Source organism: Thermobia domestica, chromosome 12 (genome assembly GCF_964235325.1).
Source record: "Thermobia domestica chromosome 12, izTheDome1.hap1.1, whole genome shotgun sequence".
NCBI lineage: Eukaryota > Metazoa > Arthropoda > Insecta > Zygentoma > Lepismatidae > Thermobia > Thermobia domestica.
The window spans coordinates 74,627,509-74,646,847 of record NC_137465.1 but is presented as its reverse complement, the minus strand read 5'-3'; the positions used below and the strand labels follow the sequence as shown (position 1 = coordinate 74,646,847).

Sequence of the window (19,339 nt, the reverse complement as noted above, 5' to 3'; positions counted from 1 at the left end):
AGTTATATAAGCATATACTGCGTGAAAACTAATTTGAAATACATTATATTACACTCAAACCCGTAACCGAAGGGGTCATATTCCTTCCATTTTAACAATTAAATTAATGTAATCAAGTAAAATAAATTTACAGTTTCGAACGTTTGTCGACTTGCAGATGCTTCCTTAACAGTAACTGGTTTTGACAACTCTCCCACTCAACATTTGTATGATTATTTCTTTCGCAATTTTGTTCAGAAGTCGAAAGAAACTTTTGGTTTTCAGCCTTCGTTTCCCTCTTACCTTCTTTCAAGTTTCTTACCTTTCTTTTCTGATTAAATGCTTCAGTTGGATTTTTATCGTTTGCCATTATTATTACAAGAAAAACAAAATACTGTTGAAAAGTGAAAACACATCATTATAAATTAATAAAAAGATTGAACGACTCAGAATGTAAACGAAAATATTGACGAATGACAAATGAAGCAATAGACATTAACAAAGTGAGCATTAAGCAATGGGCAGCAATTGTGAGTCACTGATATTCGGAACTTAAATTCAAATTTCCCTCAGAAATGATCAAAAATTCCATTTGTAACGCCCGTTGTTTCTTAGTATTCGCCCCCTCCCTGCCCTGGACTAATGGACAACAAAAGCCTAGTTATTTGAACTTCGATAATATGCATTTCATTTATGCTGAACTTTTTCAACCCTTAACTGTGGTCATTGAACCGAAGCACTATGCAGGGACTTTGTTTTGACAAGGCGGAGCGCCTTTGAAGACATTTCTTTCTACTGTAATACTGCCACTCAATCCATAAGCAACACGAGCAGTTGACTTGCTTTCGTTTGTTGATCCATTACCATTTCAAAGACATATTTGTCAATGATACTTTCTGGCAAGGTCGCGGAAGGGTTTTTGGTAGAGGAGTGAAGATTCTCTCTATGGCGGGATGCATATGGTGGGATTGTGGAAAGAATGCCGCTGTCTTTAGTCGTAGTGCCGTAGTGTAGCCATATATAACATCTATTGGAAAGCTAAATTTCCCTACATTTTATCTTATATTCGTAAAATCCCCCTTTTTCTCTTTAATAAGTCCTACCTCAATCTCCCTGTACTACGGGAAATTTTCCTCAAACTAGCATCACTTATGAGTGTGACATTGGCACCAACTGGTGTACGAATCCATTTCAGTTGTAAGCGGGTGTTTGACAGCCAACCACACACACATTCGACTTTATTGTTCTTTTTGATGTATTTTGTCTGTATCTCAGTATATATATTATTTATTTGAAGCTATTTGGAACTTTTTCATCGAAACATTTTCTCTAATAAATATTCATATATAAATAAAAAATCATTTTTCAGTTTGGCGCCCTTTTCACCTGGCGCCTCCTGAAAACTGCACGTTCGCAGGATTCAAGAATCGGCCCTGGCAACATGGACCACTGATGACTGGAAACATATATTGTAGTGAAGTGGGTTATCGTTCATTTTATTTCAAACCAGAGCCTATTATATGTGATGGGTGTCCAAAGAAGCGTATGATCCTCAGTGTATCTTTTCAACCGTGAAGCATGGCGGAGGCTCTGTGATGCTGTGAATCGCAATATTCCGGTTTTCCATGGATTCTGTGCTGACGCTTACTGGTCGCGTGGTTGCCCATGTGTTATTTTAGGGAACCATGAGTATTGTATGATCCAAATGTAATTGCATCTTAGAAGTAGCTATAGAAAACTGATTAATTAGCATGTCTGTGTCACTAACGCACTCAAGCTAAATGATTATTGACTTCCTTTGTTTATGTTCAAATACAGCTTTAGACCATTAAAATTAAAACTTCTAAACAAGTTGATCACAAACTGTTTTGTAGTCAAGAAGTTTCATCATCTAATTGAAAACTAAAATTTAATTAGAATCATGCATAGTAATTACATGAAATATAAAGTATAAATATTTAGCAAAGTTATTTCCGAGAAGTCCTCAAAGTAGCCAATTGCTCTTAGGTGATCAAGTGCTTTATAGTTTATCCTAGTGTTGGTATTATAATGTTCAGATGTTATTTTTAAGACAGATGCGTAACTACTTCGGTAACTTTATATCTATGCAGTAAAGCACGAGTTTTTCAATTACAGATGTTTCCAGACGAAGCTTTAGCAAATGTTGTAAAGAACGTATTTGATTTCGATGCATTTAACCCAGAAATGCGAGAAGTGCTTACACGAACATTGCGTAAGCACGGTATACCAATTGGGGTAAAAGTGTCCAGTGTTTCTATGGGAAAAGAGTGAGTATTTCAAATTCTTATTTTTAAGGTTAGTAACGTCTGAGTTTCACTAGCTACATTATTCATTTTTGTGCTATATAATTTATAATCACATTATTATAGGATTCATTTGTTCTAGAATTTTTGTTTAAATGTGATTATTTTTTGATGAGATCTATAAATTATTATCATCTTAAAACCTTAAACTTATTTGTATGATACAGATTAATTGTGCTAGGTGTAAATTATTCCTTTTTCTAAAATGTGGTCACTCAAATGCTTTCTTATTCTGACTTTAATTTACAAAAGATATCCATATATCAGAACTTAGTCATTTTAAAAATAACATAATCTCATATCATAAATAATGTCATATATGACGGATTGCAAACCAAATCTTGGTACACTTCTGGTCACAGAAAGCGAGATTGCCTTCCAGATATTGTAACCATGTAGGCCATCTCATTGAGTGTTATTTAAGAAAATATTAACTTTTTAAGTGAACCTCGTATAAAGGCAATTTTAAGAATTTTTCTTTCAGCAAACAGACGAATATGCATATGTGTGTGTGCGTTGTGTCTGAGACTGAAGTCTTGGTGAACCCTCTCGTTCCTCCAAATAAGGTGCTAAAATCCGGCTTAGAGAGCAAACCTCGTCTCCAAACATTTCTTTCGATAGTTATTTTTTAGCTCTGACATTAACAAGTTGCATTGCGAGCCCCTCTGCTTGGTAGAAGCACGGGGAGACGGGAAAAAGAACCAGCCAATCAGCTATAGACGGGCAGACGAGCAACAAGTCAATTTACATTTAAATCTCAGTAGCCTATAGTTTCTAGTCTGTCTAACTTCGAGTGAAATTAATTATTGTCATTTGTGGAATGAACATAGTAACAAATACTACGTATACAATGCTTTACGTTACAGTAGTAATTAATATGTTATGATAATGAAAATGTTGCCTCAAAATGAAAAGTTGAAGTCTTAAACGTTTGTCATTGCTGCTTATAAAGTCGTCTTGACGGAAAGGAGCTAGCTGCGCAATGGAGAAACTTCAAGGACCCGAAAGAAGATAAAGTGGAAAGTAAGAAGATTCCTCTCTCCAACTTCAAGTGCATCCCCCTGGGACCGCCAGCAATGATCTTTCTTCTGCATCAAAGTGGGTGAGAAGTGAAAGTGTGAAATAATAAAAAACGTACGATGTAGGTGGCTCGCGACTACCGCGTCTTCGGCAATTGTAATAAGAATAATTGGGCCAAGTGTAAAATTGCATTATCATATTCAATTATTTAAATCGAAGTGCCAAAATGTAATTTAATGTGTGTTTGTGTAGTTTTAGTGTTGTTAATTAAAGTGAAAAAGTGAAATTTATCCAAGTAATTATAATGATATAAATTTATGTTTTATAGTTTAAGAGAATTTAATCTACTTTTTCTTACAGTATAAATATATAATGCCTATACAACATAATAATTTTCGCATTATTAAATTGTATCGGCATTGAGAATACGATTAGAATCAGTCTTTACGTCAATTTCCTAGAATGTTCTGACCAGAACTCTGAACCGTACCGTCCAGTGGTTATATGATCGGCTTAAGTAAAACCTCCGAATCTCAATTGAAGCCAAAGGAGACGTTCAGGACATAGAGGATTGAATCCCGGACTGTGAGAAACGCCTAAGCCCTCATAGGGAACCGTAGGACTCGAACCACATACAGTTATAGATGTCTTCCCGAACAGGGACGCACAAGGTTCGAACCCAGGACACTCATCAATAGTCATAAATGTCGTTCCCTCACAGGGACTCGATTCACCTACAGTTGTAGATGGCACCCGAACAGGGACTTTGGTAAAATTGCGTAAGAGCAACGCTAATTGTATCTTTTATTGAGATAAATTGTGGTACCTTTCTAGTGTTATTTAATTTTGTTGTTTTGGCATTAGCAAATTAGTCATCGTGTCCGTAAATAGAGAAATAATATCTGTTTTGCATGAAATGCGGGAAATTTGGAAAGAAACAGAACATCTAATGGTAAAAAGTCAGTTCAGATATCAAAAAGAACCATTTACATTGTTAGAAGTCGAGAATCCTTTAAAGGTAGATCAGTAAGCGTGTAAAATTCGAAAAATAGCAAAGCAAGAAATTGCAAAATGTATTTTAGAAAGGAACATAGAATACAGGGCTGAAATTGAAGATATATTTTTTTGCGAAATCCGTGAATTACATAAAGCCCAAAGAAGAGTGTGTTTTTGAAACAGAATTTGTTTTTTTTTTGTTTTTTTGTTTTGTCAGACATCGAATATAAGTTGAAAGCCCATTACGGAAATTCAGACATTATATGCATTGCGAAAGAAAGGTTAGCTGAAAGGATATACAAACAGAATTTAAAGTATCACAATATTACTTGTAATAAAGGTTGCAGTGATGATCAGAAGGTAAATGTTCAAGTTGTACCACCGAGACTGGCTAGATTTGCTGATTCTAATGAGATTATAACATTTGCGTATGCTTCTTCAAAAATTAGTAATGTGGAAAGTACTCAAAAGCACGAAGGTTGTAAAAGTAAAACCGTACCTTTAGAAATAAAATTTGCTAAATATAATTTAGAATGGTTTAGACCTGAGTTTGAAGGTATTTTGCGAGACATTGCCCCGGTAACCCCCAAAATATACGCACAAGCCGTGGAAAATGAGTGTGTTGAGAGTTGTACTATTTTACAACGTGTAAGTCTTCAGCAATCAGCTGTTAATGTAAGTCAAGCTAGTAATAAATTTCTTTACAATAATTTTGAACAGGTTGAAGAAATATCTGACTGTAAATTAAATGTAGAAAAAGAAATAATTCCTGCTGTTGTGGTCACATTAAAGTAGAGTTAGACAAGGCCAAGGATTTCGTTGTGCCTCCTTCGTATAGTACAGCACGTAAAACCGGCCCGTCGTAATATTCTGGTATATTGTGTTTTTGGCAACACTTAAATAATCTACCTTCCTACCAAGAGATGGCGTGTCGAGGTCGGGTCGACTTACGTGACCTGCAGCAGTCACGTGCAGCCACAGCCAGTGAAACTTGTGAAAACCAGTTGAGAAAAAGGCCTCGTTGTGTTAAGCCGGGTGAGTGTCAGTGTGTGATAATGCCGTATTCGATACCCGAGTGTGTTGCCATTGTTGAAGGGTTTATTCTCACTGGATCTTTTGTGAAAACAAAGAATTTGTTTGGGGAGAAATTTCCAGGACATTCTGTGCCAGCAAAAAGCACCATTCAGGAATTGATTGAAAAATGGCGGCGTACAGGATCGGTTCAAAATGCTCCCAGGAACAGACGACCATCTGTCTGCACACCTGAATTAAAGATGCAGGTGGAGGAGATAATGACAAGAAGTTCTCGAAAGTCAACCAGGAGATTGAGTCAACAGGTTCATGCGAGTGAGAGAAGTTGCAGACGTGTTTTAAGGGGACTGAAGTTAAAACCGTACCGGATAAGTGTTGTGCAAGAACTGAAGAAGTCTGACCTGCAGAACAGGGTGCATTTCTGTTCATGGCTGTTGAGCAATGTTGCCAGTGGTTTCTTGGATCCACTAATGCTCATCGTGAGTGACGAGGCGTGGTTCCACCTGTCTGGGTACGTAAATTCCCAAAACAGCCGGTATTGGTCGACAGAAAATCCACACGCAATCCACCAGGTACCCTTGCATGATGAGAAGATCGGTGTTTGGTGTGCCATTTCCGCCACACTCGTTATTGGGCCCATATTCTTTGAGACGACAGTGAACAGTGACGTGTATATGGGAATCCTGGAGGAGTTTTATACACACTTGACCGAAGAGGAGCGTCAGTTATGTTACTTTCAGCAGGACGGTGCAACATGCCACACATCAGCTGCATCATTGTCCCTTGTGCATGAGATGTTTACACCAGAGAGGACAATCAGCAAAGGCTTGTGGCCTCCTCGGTCACCAGATTTGTCCACGTGTGACTTTTACTTATGGGAACTGTTAAAGGGAAGAGTATACGAAACAAATCCACACACAATTGAAGAACTCAAGACCAGGATCCAGGATGTCACCAATAGCATTACAACACAAGAACTGACAAGGGTATATATGAATTTCCTCAATCGTGCTCACATGTGTGTTGAAGTGGGCGGAGGACACTTTCAGCACCTGCTGTGAAGGCTGCTGTGAAGGTGAGTACTCATATTCAATACATTACATTTCATTTATGTGTAGTAGTTAATCATATTCAATACATTACATTTCATTTTATGTGTTCACTTTACGGGCCGGTTTTACGTGCCACACCCTGTATTATTGTAGTTAAAAGCAAAGCAGAAAAAGAAGAAAGGAATGAACGCAACCCAGCTTTTGAAAAAAAATCTTTCTCGACCGCTACGCTCAACCATTGAGTTGGTCACCCTACCGCAGACACACATGTGAATCAGCAGCCAGCTGATTGTTTGTTTTGTAAAGGAACAAAAAACATTCTTGGGTGCAGCGCATGCCACACTATAAAAAGGTTTACTAAAGTAGTAATAAATTGCGTTGAAGAAGAAGGTAAGAGTAGGCCATTCACGCATACTTGTAGTGTATTATGTTTGGTAAAACAGAATTGCTCCCCCGGCACCTTGCTAGCTAGTAAATTAGAATGCGTTCCCTTTCACGAAACTTGTTTATTTTTTGTGTCTGTTACGGTTGTTGAGATATGTCATGGGCAGAGTAGTTTTCTAAGCTGTGAGTTGAAAGTAAAAGAAATACACGTAAAACAAATGGCATATGTTACTTTCTGCGTAGTCATTTACACAGAAATTATAAATTTAGAAGATAGTGAAAACGGCTTTATACCAAGTAGGCCTTATGATAGTAACAATAACTCAGTAACATGGGAAAAGAAATTAAAAACCTGTCAAGAAAGTTTCAGTAGGTTACAAAATGTTGTTCGTCAAATTGTAAAGAAATATAATTTGGAAGTTCGTTATAGCAAAAGGCACCGGCAGCATAAAAGGAAAATACGTAAAGTCAGACGGAAATTAAAGAGTTAAATGAATGTTATACTGTTTTCGTAAATTTTCAAAGTTTGTTCGTAAATTTTCTTTCAAAAATAAAGCTCATAGTCAAAGCAATGAATAGACAAGTAGTCGTATATGTGAAGTTGTTTTGTCGCATGAAGATAATCAATATTCTGCATGTATCTTTGAAAAAAGTGATCAAAATTCCAAATTGAATCACAGTAGCAACTTAGCAGTTCATAATTTAGTACAGAGGTCAGGTGCTGTAGGTTAACCACGCATTACCTGTAGTCAACAAAGATTACAAACCTTTTCAGGAAGAATGTCGTAATTGCGTGAACAAACCCCTTACGTCTAAGCGATTTGAAGACAAACTACAATAAAATTAAATGTCAATCACCAATTAGTATCAGTGATGTCGTCAGTTGGTTGTGACACCATAGCGAAGGTCAAGTACACAGGTAAATTGAAAAACCAAGTGAAACGATAATGGCACTTTAGTGTTCATTTTGAATGCAGGAAAGTTGGTATGCATAAAGAAATATCACGGAAGAAAAGAAATCGCTAATAGAGCAATAAGAAGTTAGTCAATTTTTATGTAATGTACTTTTAAATATTGAGAAATCAATTTTGTGTACTAAGCTACTGCTTCCTAAAACAAAGAAAATTGGTGGAAACAACTTAGTAGCTTATAAATTCACGTTAGTCCTTTATTGGCAAATGAAGCTTTTCAAAATTGTTTTTGTATTGAAAAAACCTCGGGTAGTGTAGGGTAAGCAAAAACCTCATCGAGCCGGACTGCTAATATTTTATGAAATTGACACTTGCAATGATTTTGATAATTCAAAAAAAGGTTGTGTAACAACATAATTACCCTGTTACGATTTGTAGTACTTGTGTAGTACGTATCGGCGTTAGTAGACGTCCGTGACCCACTTTGTGACTTACGGACGGCCGAAGCTTTTTATGAAAGAAGCAAACATATGTTAACTGGCTTGCCAAGGCATGAGATGAGGTTCCCTCCCATTTTTGGGTAATATTATATTTATTTAAATCCCGGCGCAGGCAATTTTCGTATTATTCCCTTCTTATTTTTTATTTTAACCCTTCATTCATAATCTGTACAGAGTTCGAACGCCCGAGAATTTCGGAGAGAGAGAACAGAATATCTCTATAGATAGGATAAAACATTACTGCGATGGCGACGAGCATTTATATTACGGAGAAAATGAACAACGTAATACACAGGAAGAAAGGAACAAAAAGAAGAGAAGAAAGAAGAATAACACGATACCAGCAGATATAACTGCGCCAAGCACTCTTCATGTTTCAGCGGCAGGAGATAAAAAGCACGGCATGGGAGACAAGATGAAATCAAGATATACAATATAATAAGGCTAAAAATTTGAAGTGACCAAACGTAGTGCGTACCTTAGCACATTGCAATATATCCTTTTTATTTTATCTCTACTTCCTCACCTCACTGCATTCTGCCATTCAGCCTGCTGCATATGTACAATTTCCTTCAATGAACAAAAATTGCAAGCCAGCATTTTTCTTTCCGCCTCGAACGAATGAACTTCACAAAGCCAGCAACATTTTTCGCTACTCAGCTGCGACTCATATAATTGTCATAATTGACATAATAAACTATATATACACTGAGTGTTTAGAAAATCAGGGGTTTTCAATTGACAAACTCTCTCCGACATGACTACATTTATTACAGTAATGACTTTTAACCATTATATAAGTATGTTATATCATCCATTTGCTACTTCTATTGCGAACTAGACCGATATTAGACACTTTTCTATAATAGCACCATATGACGTGCGAACTCCAACTACGGACATTACTATCAGTGACGTAGTTATAAATGTTAGTTGAAACCACCAGAACTCCGACAGCCTCTTGCTTGAGGGAGATGAAATATTGTTAACGTATTCTGCTTAGGCTAGAGGACAAACTGTTAGTGCTTCAACTTTAACTTTATTTGTGTGATAGTATTATATAAGTGACCAGTACTTTTAACTTTGATTTTGTGTTCAAGTGTTTCACTGCTTTTCCATTGTATACTGCGGCGAATATGCAGATTCCCAATAATGCCAAAATAATCCTGTGTCTTATTTTTTCTACCCCACGGGGGGTAAGGTTCTGCATGTCTCCACACCATGCTGTAACCACGTGTCTACTACACGTGTTTGCAGTAAACAAACAGAATGCAGACGACAGTAATGAAGAGGAGTCGCCCACCATCATCAAGAGTCGGCAAGACGAAGATCAACGAAGGTAGCCGACATTTTAAGCTAAAAGATGACAGCATACCTCAAGAAGTATCAATCTTTCCTGGTTGATCAAACCACCAAAAGCTAGGGCCTGGCTTTGAACGCCTTACCCTCTCACGACGCCTGATCAATTGAGAGACACCTTTCCTACAAGCCCTAAGACGCTTAGTCATTGGGTTAATTGTTCCTCTCACGACGCCCGGTCATAGAGGGGCGCCTAATCAACAAACTCATTCCCTTTCACGACGCCTGGTCAAAGAGAGGAAACTCACCTACAAGCCCTAAGACGCCTGGTCATTGGGTTCCTTACTTACCTATATATTAGAGAAAACTACTTATTGTAATATACTTTTCAACTCAAGAGGATCTTTTATAATAAAAAGGTGATAGGAAAGTCGAATTCCCCGTGTAGCGTGTTTTGTTCTACCATACATAACAGAGAAAGTTTTACAATATGGAAACACCCAGTGTAATACATACCTCGTATTAAAGTTTTCTCATAGCGGAGTGAGTAGGTAGCACTGTCGTGTTTGAACAGCTCAACCACCTGTATAGTCTCCTTAACATGTGGCAAGGTTCATTTCTTGTCGAAACAGTGCTATGTAGATTTGCCAGTGAATCGTGTGAAAGCTGACGGAATTTCAACGAGGTCAAACTGTCGGAGCTTGGATGGTGGGTGTCTCGGTAAACAAGGTAGCGAAAGTGTTTGGCATATCACGAGGCATAGTATCCAAGATTATGTGGGCATCAGTCAGGGGTGAAAGAGGGTATAAAAAGGTAGGAGGACGGATGACGCCGCGCTGTCCTCCGTTTCTATCTTTGCAAATTGTACTTTTTCAGAAAGTAGGGGTATGCCATAGATATTCTTTGGAAGCGGGGTCCCACGTTCCCCCTCACTTTTACCCCTGCATACAGTAAGACAGGAAAAGCCGTATCGCATAAGCATATGCGCGGACGATAAAGTATTTTGACTGATAGACACAATTGCACAGGGTTGTGATGAAAAAAATATGAATCGAGAGTAACAAAAGTGTCAGCTGAAGTGAATATTGTAGAGATATTGTATTTCTCCCATATTATTAGTATTCAGTATAAAGACAATTCAAGATTTAATAACGATTTTATTTTTTATTTTTATGTGTTTTTCTCTTTATTTTCAGCGGATCATAAAAGCAGTCATAACTTGGAATAATAAGACAGCAAACATTTCAAAAATCTCTTTAGCAGACGATTCCTCATTCTTCATTCTTAGTAATTTTATTTAACCTGATGTAAACAAATTGTTCTGTAGCTGTTGACAAATAAATAAGTCGAGAATTCTATTTACCGTGCACTTTCCTTAATCCTTGCACGTGCGTACTTTGGATGTTTTCCGGATTTTCGACGGCCATCTTCCTTCTTTGGATGGTATAAAAACATCCCAGGACCTGGAAGATGGGAGACGTACACAATAAGCGTGAGGTAGCGCACGAGAAGCGTGAAAGAAGTGTACGAGAAGATGTGAGAAGCACACGAGAAGCGGAGAAATGCACGAGAAGCGCGAGAGAAACGCAGGAGAAGCGAGTATAAACAACAGCAGGAGCAATTTCACGAGAAATTAATTTCATCTTTCACGCCAATTTGGTACAGAGGCTAAGCCATTTAGACGACCAGTCGACGTCCAGGAGCTGAGATACGGAACACACATCCAAAGTCCTAAAACTCCATAACAATCTTCCTTTTCTTTCTTCCCAAACCAAGACTCTCGACTCCAAGTTAACAATTATCGTTTCTTTTCTTTCTTCAAAATGACGACGAAAGCATTCCAACCGAATGCAAAAGCGTAAGATGGTGCAGATGCTGTTTTTTTCCTCTGAATTTGTTTCTCTTTCCCAGTAAGATGATGGAGATGCTGATTTTTTCATCAGCGTAATATGGTGATCGATGTTGGTTTTCTTTCAAATTTCTAAATTCTTAAATCTTTTAGAATCGCTCCTACTTCCCCCCTACCAATACTCTACGAAACTAGTTTTCTTCTCTCTTTTTTTTTATTTTCGAACAACCTTCGTTATGCTATTCTATAATTACCTTTTTTCCTCCTTATCGAAGAGTGGTGGAGCCCCAATACCTCTTGTGTGTTTTATGTGTTATTTAGCTTTTAGTGTAGGTATGACATATTTAAGGTCTTGACTTGTGCCCAATGGTTTATTAATTACATTATGTTGCGTAGATTAGCGGACGAATTTTTGATACTTTAGAGGATATTTTTAACTTAAGTGATACTGTCTATTTCGATCCCTCGGCCTGTTCTTCTCCTAAATCGACTAAATTCATACGTAATTATTTAGAGCAACTTAATAAGAAGCTAGATATTTTGGAATCGTTTTCGGATATTTCTCCCGATTCTTTAGAATTAACGGTTGGTGGTTCTAGTTCTAGCAGTATGCCTACAGGAGGAAACGATCCACCTCCGCCCATTCACGGCACGATTGTTAAACCGGAGACTTTTTACGCCCGGTTGGGTGACGATGTAAACACGTACATCAGACGATATGAGACCATCGCTAGCATAAATTCATGGAATGGTATGTGACGAAAACTGGTGCTGGGAGCCTACTCTGTGACCCTGCTGGAAACTGGTTTGCTGGCATAGAAAGAAAGCCCGACTTTGCCCAAATGACTTACGACCAGTTCAAGAAAGCTTTTATAAACGCTTTCAAGGACAATTTGGTGCCACAATTATCTGAAGCTCAGATGCGGGCCCGTGAACAAAATGAATTAGAATCCGTTCTAGAGTATGTTTATGCGAAGCAGGATTTAATTTTACGTGCAGACCCGACACGATGAAAAGAAACAATTATAATTTATTGTGGAGGGACTTTTACCTGACTATTTTAGTTGTAGTACGAAAGGAGTATAATACGGTCAGTGACCTTTTGATCGACTTAATTATCGAGGAAAGGACTAAACTTTTACTGAAGCGTAAGGAATTAGAGAAATTCTTGAAAAAGAATTCTGCTGTATTACAGTCGTCTTTATTTCCTCCGGCTAACATAGATGCTAACACTTAGAATAAATGCAGAAGTAAGGGTTTAAAGTCCGATTACTGTTCAACAGTATCCTGCACAGTCAGCATACTTCCAAACCCAGGAGACAGAACCAACCGGTAATCGAGCCGTTGACTGACATCCAGCAACAACTGTCAAAGTTGCCGCTGCAGATTTCAGCCTTATCTCCTTCAGCAAATTATGAAAAAAGCTATGATTCTCAATATAGGAAAAAGCAATTTAATCAGCCAAGAAATGTAGGTCAGGATTACAAGGAAAACGTAGTGGTAATCAAAACAATAGAAGTCAGAACAAAAGTCTGAATAATAATAAAAAGTCTAGCGGTGATTTCACGTCCTCCACTAGTACTAATTCTTCGCAAGGTCAGGTTTTGACTTCGGATAGAGGCCGAATCATCTGTTACAAGAGTAAATTACTCAATCATATTGCGAGATATTGTCGTATGCCATCTTTAAACACGCAGACAGAGTAGATGATCGGGATGAATCTACTCAAGGTTGACAGGTGCAGCCAAATTAATTGTCTGGGGGGGGGGGTTTGGTTTCCGGAAATTGTTAAACGTTTTCGTACTAATACTAGACTTCCGGGAATAACAGGGAACTCTATACAAGTTTCTGAAATAGCTTTACTAAAATTTCGGATGGGTAAGAATCACAGAATCTGTATTTTTACATCTTTTTCCGAGCCAGCTTGTCTCTAACGATTTGATGCTATTACGATCAGTGTAAAGGGGATGAATTTTTTAATGTTTCATCTTTATTTAATGATGTTTGGAGTTCTTCGATCAGACATATGAACCTATCAGCATTTACGATAATTGACCAGACGCCCATTAAGGTGCCTATCTATAAGCATGAATATTTTATACCAGGAATTATTATCACTTGGAATATCGTCATCACTCTTCTACTTATTTATTTGCTAAGAGAACATGGAATTTTCAATTTTATATGGCTTTGTAGAAAATGTAGTGCGTCTACGGAATTTTCCTGACAGGAATTGAGGTCTTTTTTTAGACATTGTGCAAATCGTTATTTTGCAATTGTAAGCCGCGGCGGATCCAGGACCGATTTCTGGGGGGGGGGCGGTGGGTTGTCATACTGTCAATTAGAGCTACGTTTAAGAGCTCCAAACTCTGGGATGGGTTTTATTTATATATAAAAAATAAAAAAGTTTCCTCTTCTGGGGATCCGATCGCCCCCTCTGGATCCGCCCCTGATTGTAAGTCTAATTTTGCTCTATAGAATAATGAAAAGTTTAATGAAAACAATTGGAGATGATACGCCACTGCAGATTAAGAGTATTGAGGATAAAAGTAACGAGAGGATTGAGAAAAGATATCAAGAACCTGAAGTGTTCCCAGAAAAGTTCACCACTTCGAACAGAAATGAGGATGCACATTCAGTGTCAGAATTGAGTTTACTTCCACCTCCAGCAGAATTGATAGTTAGTGACGGAAGTTTTGGTACAGAGATTATGGTGCCGCCTTCTACCGCCTTGGAATTAAGAAATTCTAATCTGAAATCGTCGTACATTTCAAACTATATAGTGTAATCTTAAAAGTGGATACGGAAACTGAGATGTCGAGCAATTCACGTATTTTGTAAAACAGTATCTAGAAGAAAATATTAGACCGTGTATACACATGACCATATAAAATTGAGAAGAATTACCGGAAATATCTATTTATATGAAATTAGAGACCTTTTTTCTTTTTCGCCTTCCCTATTTTATTTCCAACATAATTTTACTAACACAATCGAGTATTGGGCGATAAAACCCAATCCAACCTCTAGTTACCTTGATTTCCCAACCTAATCAGGAACTGGGTTTGGTTTGTTGGAAATAATGACCCCCAGCCTCCTTTAGATTATAATATTGAGAAAATTGTACATTTATTTAAGATATTAATAGGAAATTGATTGGACATTTTGGGCATTTGGTCAGATCATGAATATGAAGTACTTATACTAATACTAATTCTTTCTTTTTCTTCTTTTCTATTTTTCTATTGTCGTAATTTTACATATGCCTCCTACCCACCTGTAATGAAATACTTTGATCACCCTCATACTCTCATAGGAACCATCCTCCCAGTCCTCAAATAACGACACTTCCCTTATCTTCCCTGAGCTATTTTTACGATACCTTGATGTTTTTACTTGAGTTGTCAACCCTGCATTTCACCGGAAGTAAAGCTTCGGATAATAATGTTACCTGATATCCTACTCGTTTTACCACACTTTACCCCAATTTTCCTTATTTTCCATTCTTTTCCACAATTCCACTATTTTATCCAATCAACCCTCCTCATCCTTCAGTTTATAAACAAACATTGGCCATTACTTTACCGACGGCACTTGCGAAAACTCCCATCCCTCCCTCATAGCGTCATAGCCGTCATCTTGCAAATTTTCATGTTTACACTTTCTCACGGCTTAGAAACTGCGTTCCTTTCCCAAATTTTCACTACAGTTTTTAATTCTTTATATTTTAACATCCCTATTTTTCACTTTTTGCCCTTCTGATACACACCCTTTCTTTATCTTCATCCTAGATACGCATATACAGTCACATGTTTTCGATAACCTTAACCATTATTCTTTTTTCCCCTTTATTTTTTAAAAATTTTATCTCCCCACAACCCCTTTCCGTATCTCAATGCAACACATCTCGGCAAAGGAAGAGGATATATGGACATCGGGACATCAGCAATCAAATTTGGACCTCACGACGATTTGGCCACCAACCGACGCAAGGAAGGATATGTTACCGAACGTTATTTCTTCATTACTCACACTCTTATATTTTTATGCACATAATACTCACCTTTAACACGTCAACGTTATTATAAAATAAGTTTTTTTCTCTTCACGAAAAATAGCAACAACAAATATATAATAGTCATACATCTTCAGCCTGTTTACAGTTGATTTCCAGCCCCAGCGTCATGGATCCCATTTAGCCGATAACATATGCCATCTGATGACAGCTATTTTAACTACACTACGTCCTTTGCATATGGTCAACGACCAGGTTGGCCTAGATTATCTCGCAGTGAAGCTGAGCTGATTCAGCATTCTATAGTTTCAAGTTCAATGTTATAAACACGACCATGTGCTTTAGTTTATTTTGCTATGTGTCTTAAATGTTACGTCAATAATGTATAGGGAAGAAAAGACAGGAACTATCCAAGACATTGAAACAAGATGCTTTCAAGATACATATACCTACATATTGACAAACTAACTCTTTCCTGTGTGTTTATTCTTCGTCTATGTTTACTAGGGCTACTGGTGAGATATTGATTGATTGATTGGTATAGTGCTATATTTTATTATCTGTTAACGTGACTGGTTCAAGTGCTTTATTTTAGTGGTGTGTGATTAATTATTTTAAATTATTTTTTAAAACTATATAACATACATAAAGTTGATATAGTACAAAATGTACAGTGCGTTCAATAAGTAATGGAACCTGAAATGACAGCGTTCCTTTTCTTTTCGTTCAGTAAGATTTACTGGCGGGAAGGTAGAGATATTGGATTTCCCTCATATTATTAGTAATCAGTCTAAAGAAAATTCACGATTTAATAACGATTTTATTTTTTTATTTGTATATGTTTTTCTCTTTATTTTCTGTGGATTATGGAAAGCAATCATAATTTGTAATAATAAGACAGTCAGCAAACATTTCAAAATTCTCTTTAGCAGACGATTCCTCATTTTTCATTCTTTGTAATTTTATGTAACTTATGTAGCCTGATGTAACCGAATTGTTCTCTAACTGTTGACAAATAAACAAGTCGAGAATTCCATTTACCTTGCACTTTCCTCAATCCTTACACGTGCGTACTTTGGATGTTTTCCGGATTTACGACTGCCATCTACCTTCTTTGTATGGTATAAAAACGTCCCAGGATCCGGAAGATGGGAGAAGTACACGATAAGCGTGAGGTAGCGCACGAGAAGCGTGAAAGAAGTGTATGAGAAGATGGGAGAAGCACACGAGAAGCGGAGGAATGCATGAGAAGTGCGAGAGAAACGCAGGAGCGGCGAGTGTGAGCAACAGCAGGAGCAATTTCACGAGAAATTAATTTCATCTTTCACGCCAATTTGCTACAGAGGCTAAGCCATGGAGACTAAGCCATGTGCTTAAAAACCTATTATCGGCAAAACAGCACGGAGGGAACTCCACTACAAGCAAGATATTTACGGACGAGCTGCTATTCCGAAATATTTCACAATAGAAACAAATGTTGCAAAGAGGATAAAGTAGTGCCAAGTCATAAAACATGGACATTGCAGCACTGACAGGTCATTTGGTCAGATGTTTCGTCATTTACACTATTTCCGACTTGTGGCTGAATTTACATCTGGAGAACGTCATCTCTACTCACGATCCAAATCATCTTCTTCCATGCGTGAAACATGGCGGGGATATCGGCAGCTATATCGTTGTATTCTGCTGCACCCATTGTTTTCCTGAGAGATCTCGTCCCAGCAAACGACTAAATGAATTTTGAGCGACAGGTACATCCCATGACTGTTCCCTAATAGTGATGCTGTTTTTCAAGATGACAAACCCCTGTCTACACATCTCATATCATGAAGGACTGTCGTTTTGAGCACCAACAGCAAGTTTCACACCTGCCATGGTCTCATCTCCTGTCCTTAATATTATTAAGCTCTTGTATTCAGTGTTGAAGAAGAATGTTAGAGCGCCCTATCCATCACCATCACTGCTGAAGGAAGTTGCACAGGTTTTGAAAAAAGAATGGTACAAGATTCTTCTGTAAACTATACAGAACTTTTATTTATCCACCCCAAGAAGACTGCAAAAAGTTCTTTATGTCAAAGGTCGTCTTACGCAATATTAATCTTAGGTAGGCGCGTTTCCTCAAATGTTTCCACATTTTTGTTCACCCCCTGTATATTTATGTATAATTGCGTCACTTCGTACTTAACGATCTCACTAGCGCCGATGAAAAGAAATAAGAAATTATTGTTTCTTTGCTTTTCTAAGGTAGACCAATGTTATACTGAAATCCACAATTTCATTCATGTTTAACTTAACAGCTACCTTTGTTTAATTGTTTCAAACTGATGTATCTACATCGTATTTTATTTATATTGTACATATTAATCCAATACATAACGCTGTATGAATACAAAATATAGTTTCCAACTGTGGGATCATCTGAACTTAACATTCGAACATTCTTTCATAAATTTTTTAACATTCTTTTTCTGCTTTGAAATTATCTTATACACCATAGTCACAACAATATAATAACATGGATTTACATATTTACAAATATTTGAAAATACGTTTAAAACCGCTAATTGCACGCTTCACTCCGGTCCTCCTGCATGAACTAGCCAGGAAAGGAAAACACTATCGAATGGTTTAATAGTTGAATAAATAGAATAGTAATAAAATAGTCGAATAGTAAGCTGCAGGGAAAATACGTAAACGATAAAACCCAAAATCGGTTGTTCGATCCCCCTATCATTGCATAAATAAAACAAACACACGTCTGTCAATGATAAAGAAGATGAAAACGAGATGAGTGATGATGTAATGAAAGAGGCAAAACTCATCCGAAATGGTTCAAAATTTGAGATTTATTGAATGTCAACCAAATGCTATTCATGACATATTTCTCTTAATAAATGATATTGAAGACTTGGATGACCGTGTAAAACTAATGGAATCAAAGTAAAAGAAAACTCACTTTTTTTTAAGTCAGAACAGATGATTAAGTTTATCACTTGTGTATATGTGTTTGTGTTTTAATTCAGGTTGATGGCATTGCACTTAAGTGTGTTTTCCATGATGCGCTAGAGTTAGCTATGTGCAAATAAATATCGCTTTGTTGTTTGTTTGCGGTATTGAATCACGCAAACAATATGCTGTCTTGAAGGTAAAAGTCTACTGCATATTAATTTTATTTCGTGCGTAGTAGTTAATTCGCTTGACTTTAGGTATGTTTGGTATTTTTAGGTATTTCTAATTCAAAAAGGTTTTCAGTAATTAATTAAAAGAATTTCATGCTGAATATTTAAATTTTAACTTTCATTGCAATCTCAGATGGGATATACTTCGTGATTAGCTTTAAATATTGAAATATTATTTTTTAAAGTTTAAAATTTTATTTACAGGTTCCCGTTACCCGACGTTCAACTGGCAGGTCATTGGAAGCTGAACTGCTCGAATATAAGTGGCGGAAAGCCTGTGGTATTAAATGTCGAGCAGAAATTTCTTAAGACTAAGGTATGTACTATAATTAAGAGCTATTTCCCATTGCGACTTTGAATTATAATTTTATGTTGCTATTATCTTCAGCTTTACTAATTCTACTTGAGATATAACTTCATATTGTTAAGTAATGGAATTTTATTTGTGTGCTTGTGTGTGTTTTTGACACCATTCGAGTGTCAGTTAAACAAACTTGTCGCGCTTTCACAGAAGTGAGCGATATAATTCTGTAAGTTGAAAGAATTTTAGTACTTTACTCTAGACTAATAGAATAATTCTTGAGCCCGATGAAGCGGATAGTGTTTAATTTTACAGATTATTTTCTCAAAAGTGTGAAAAATTTCCTCATTGTCACCTTTGATTGATTCGGGTAATTGAATGGAACTATTAAACCCGTTTCTTAAGGTGGATTGAAATTTTTAATTATGAAATTTTAGTCCCAATCAAAAGGGCTCATTCGTAAACTTCAAAGGAGAGGCGGGGGCGCGGGGGCTCAGT

At 37.1% G+C, this 19,339-nt stretch overlaps 1 protein-coding gene across 3 annotated transcripts in view; it reads left to right on the top strand.

Annotated features, from left to right (window-relative positions):
* c12.2 (von Willebrand factor A domain-containing protein c12.2) overlaps positions 1 to 19,339 on the top strand; it is a 1,756,568-nt gene that overhangs the window by 1,494,922 nt on the left and 242,307 nt on the right. For all 3 annotated transcript variants that reach the window (XM_081733805.1, XM_081733806.1, XM_081733807.1), the window contains exons 19-20: positions 2,116 to 2,267; positions 18,745 to 18,856. In XM_081733805.1, the coding sequence (XP_081589931.1) occupies positions 2,116 to 2,267; positions 18,745 to 18,856 (264 nt within the window). The remainder of the gene's footprint in view (positions 1 to 2,115; positions 2,268 to 18,744; positions 18,857 to 19,339) is intronic.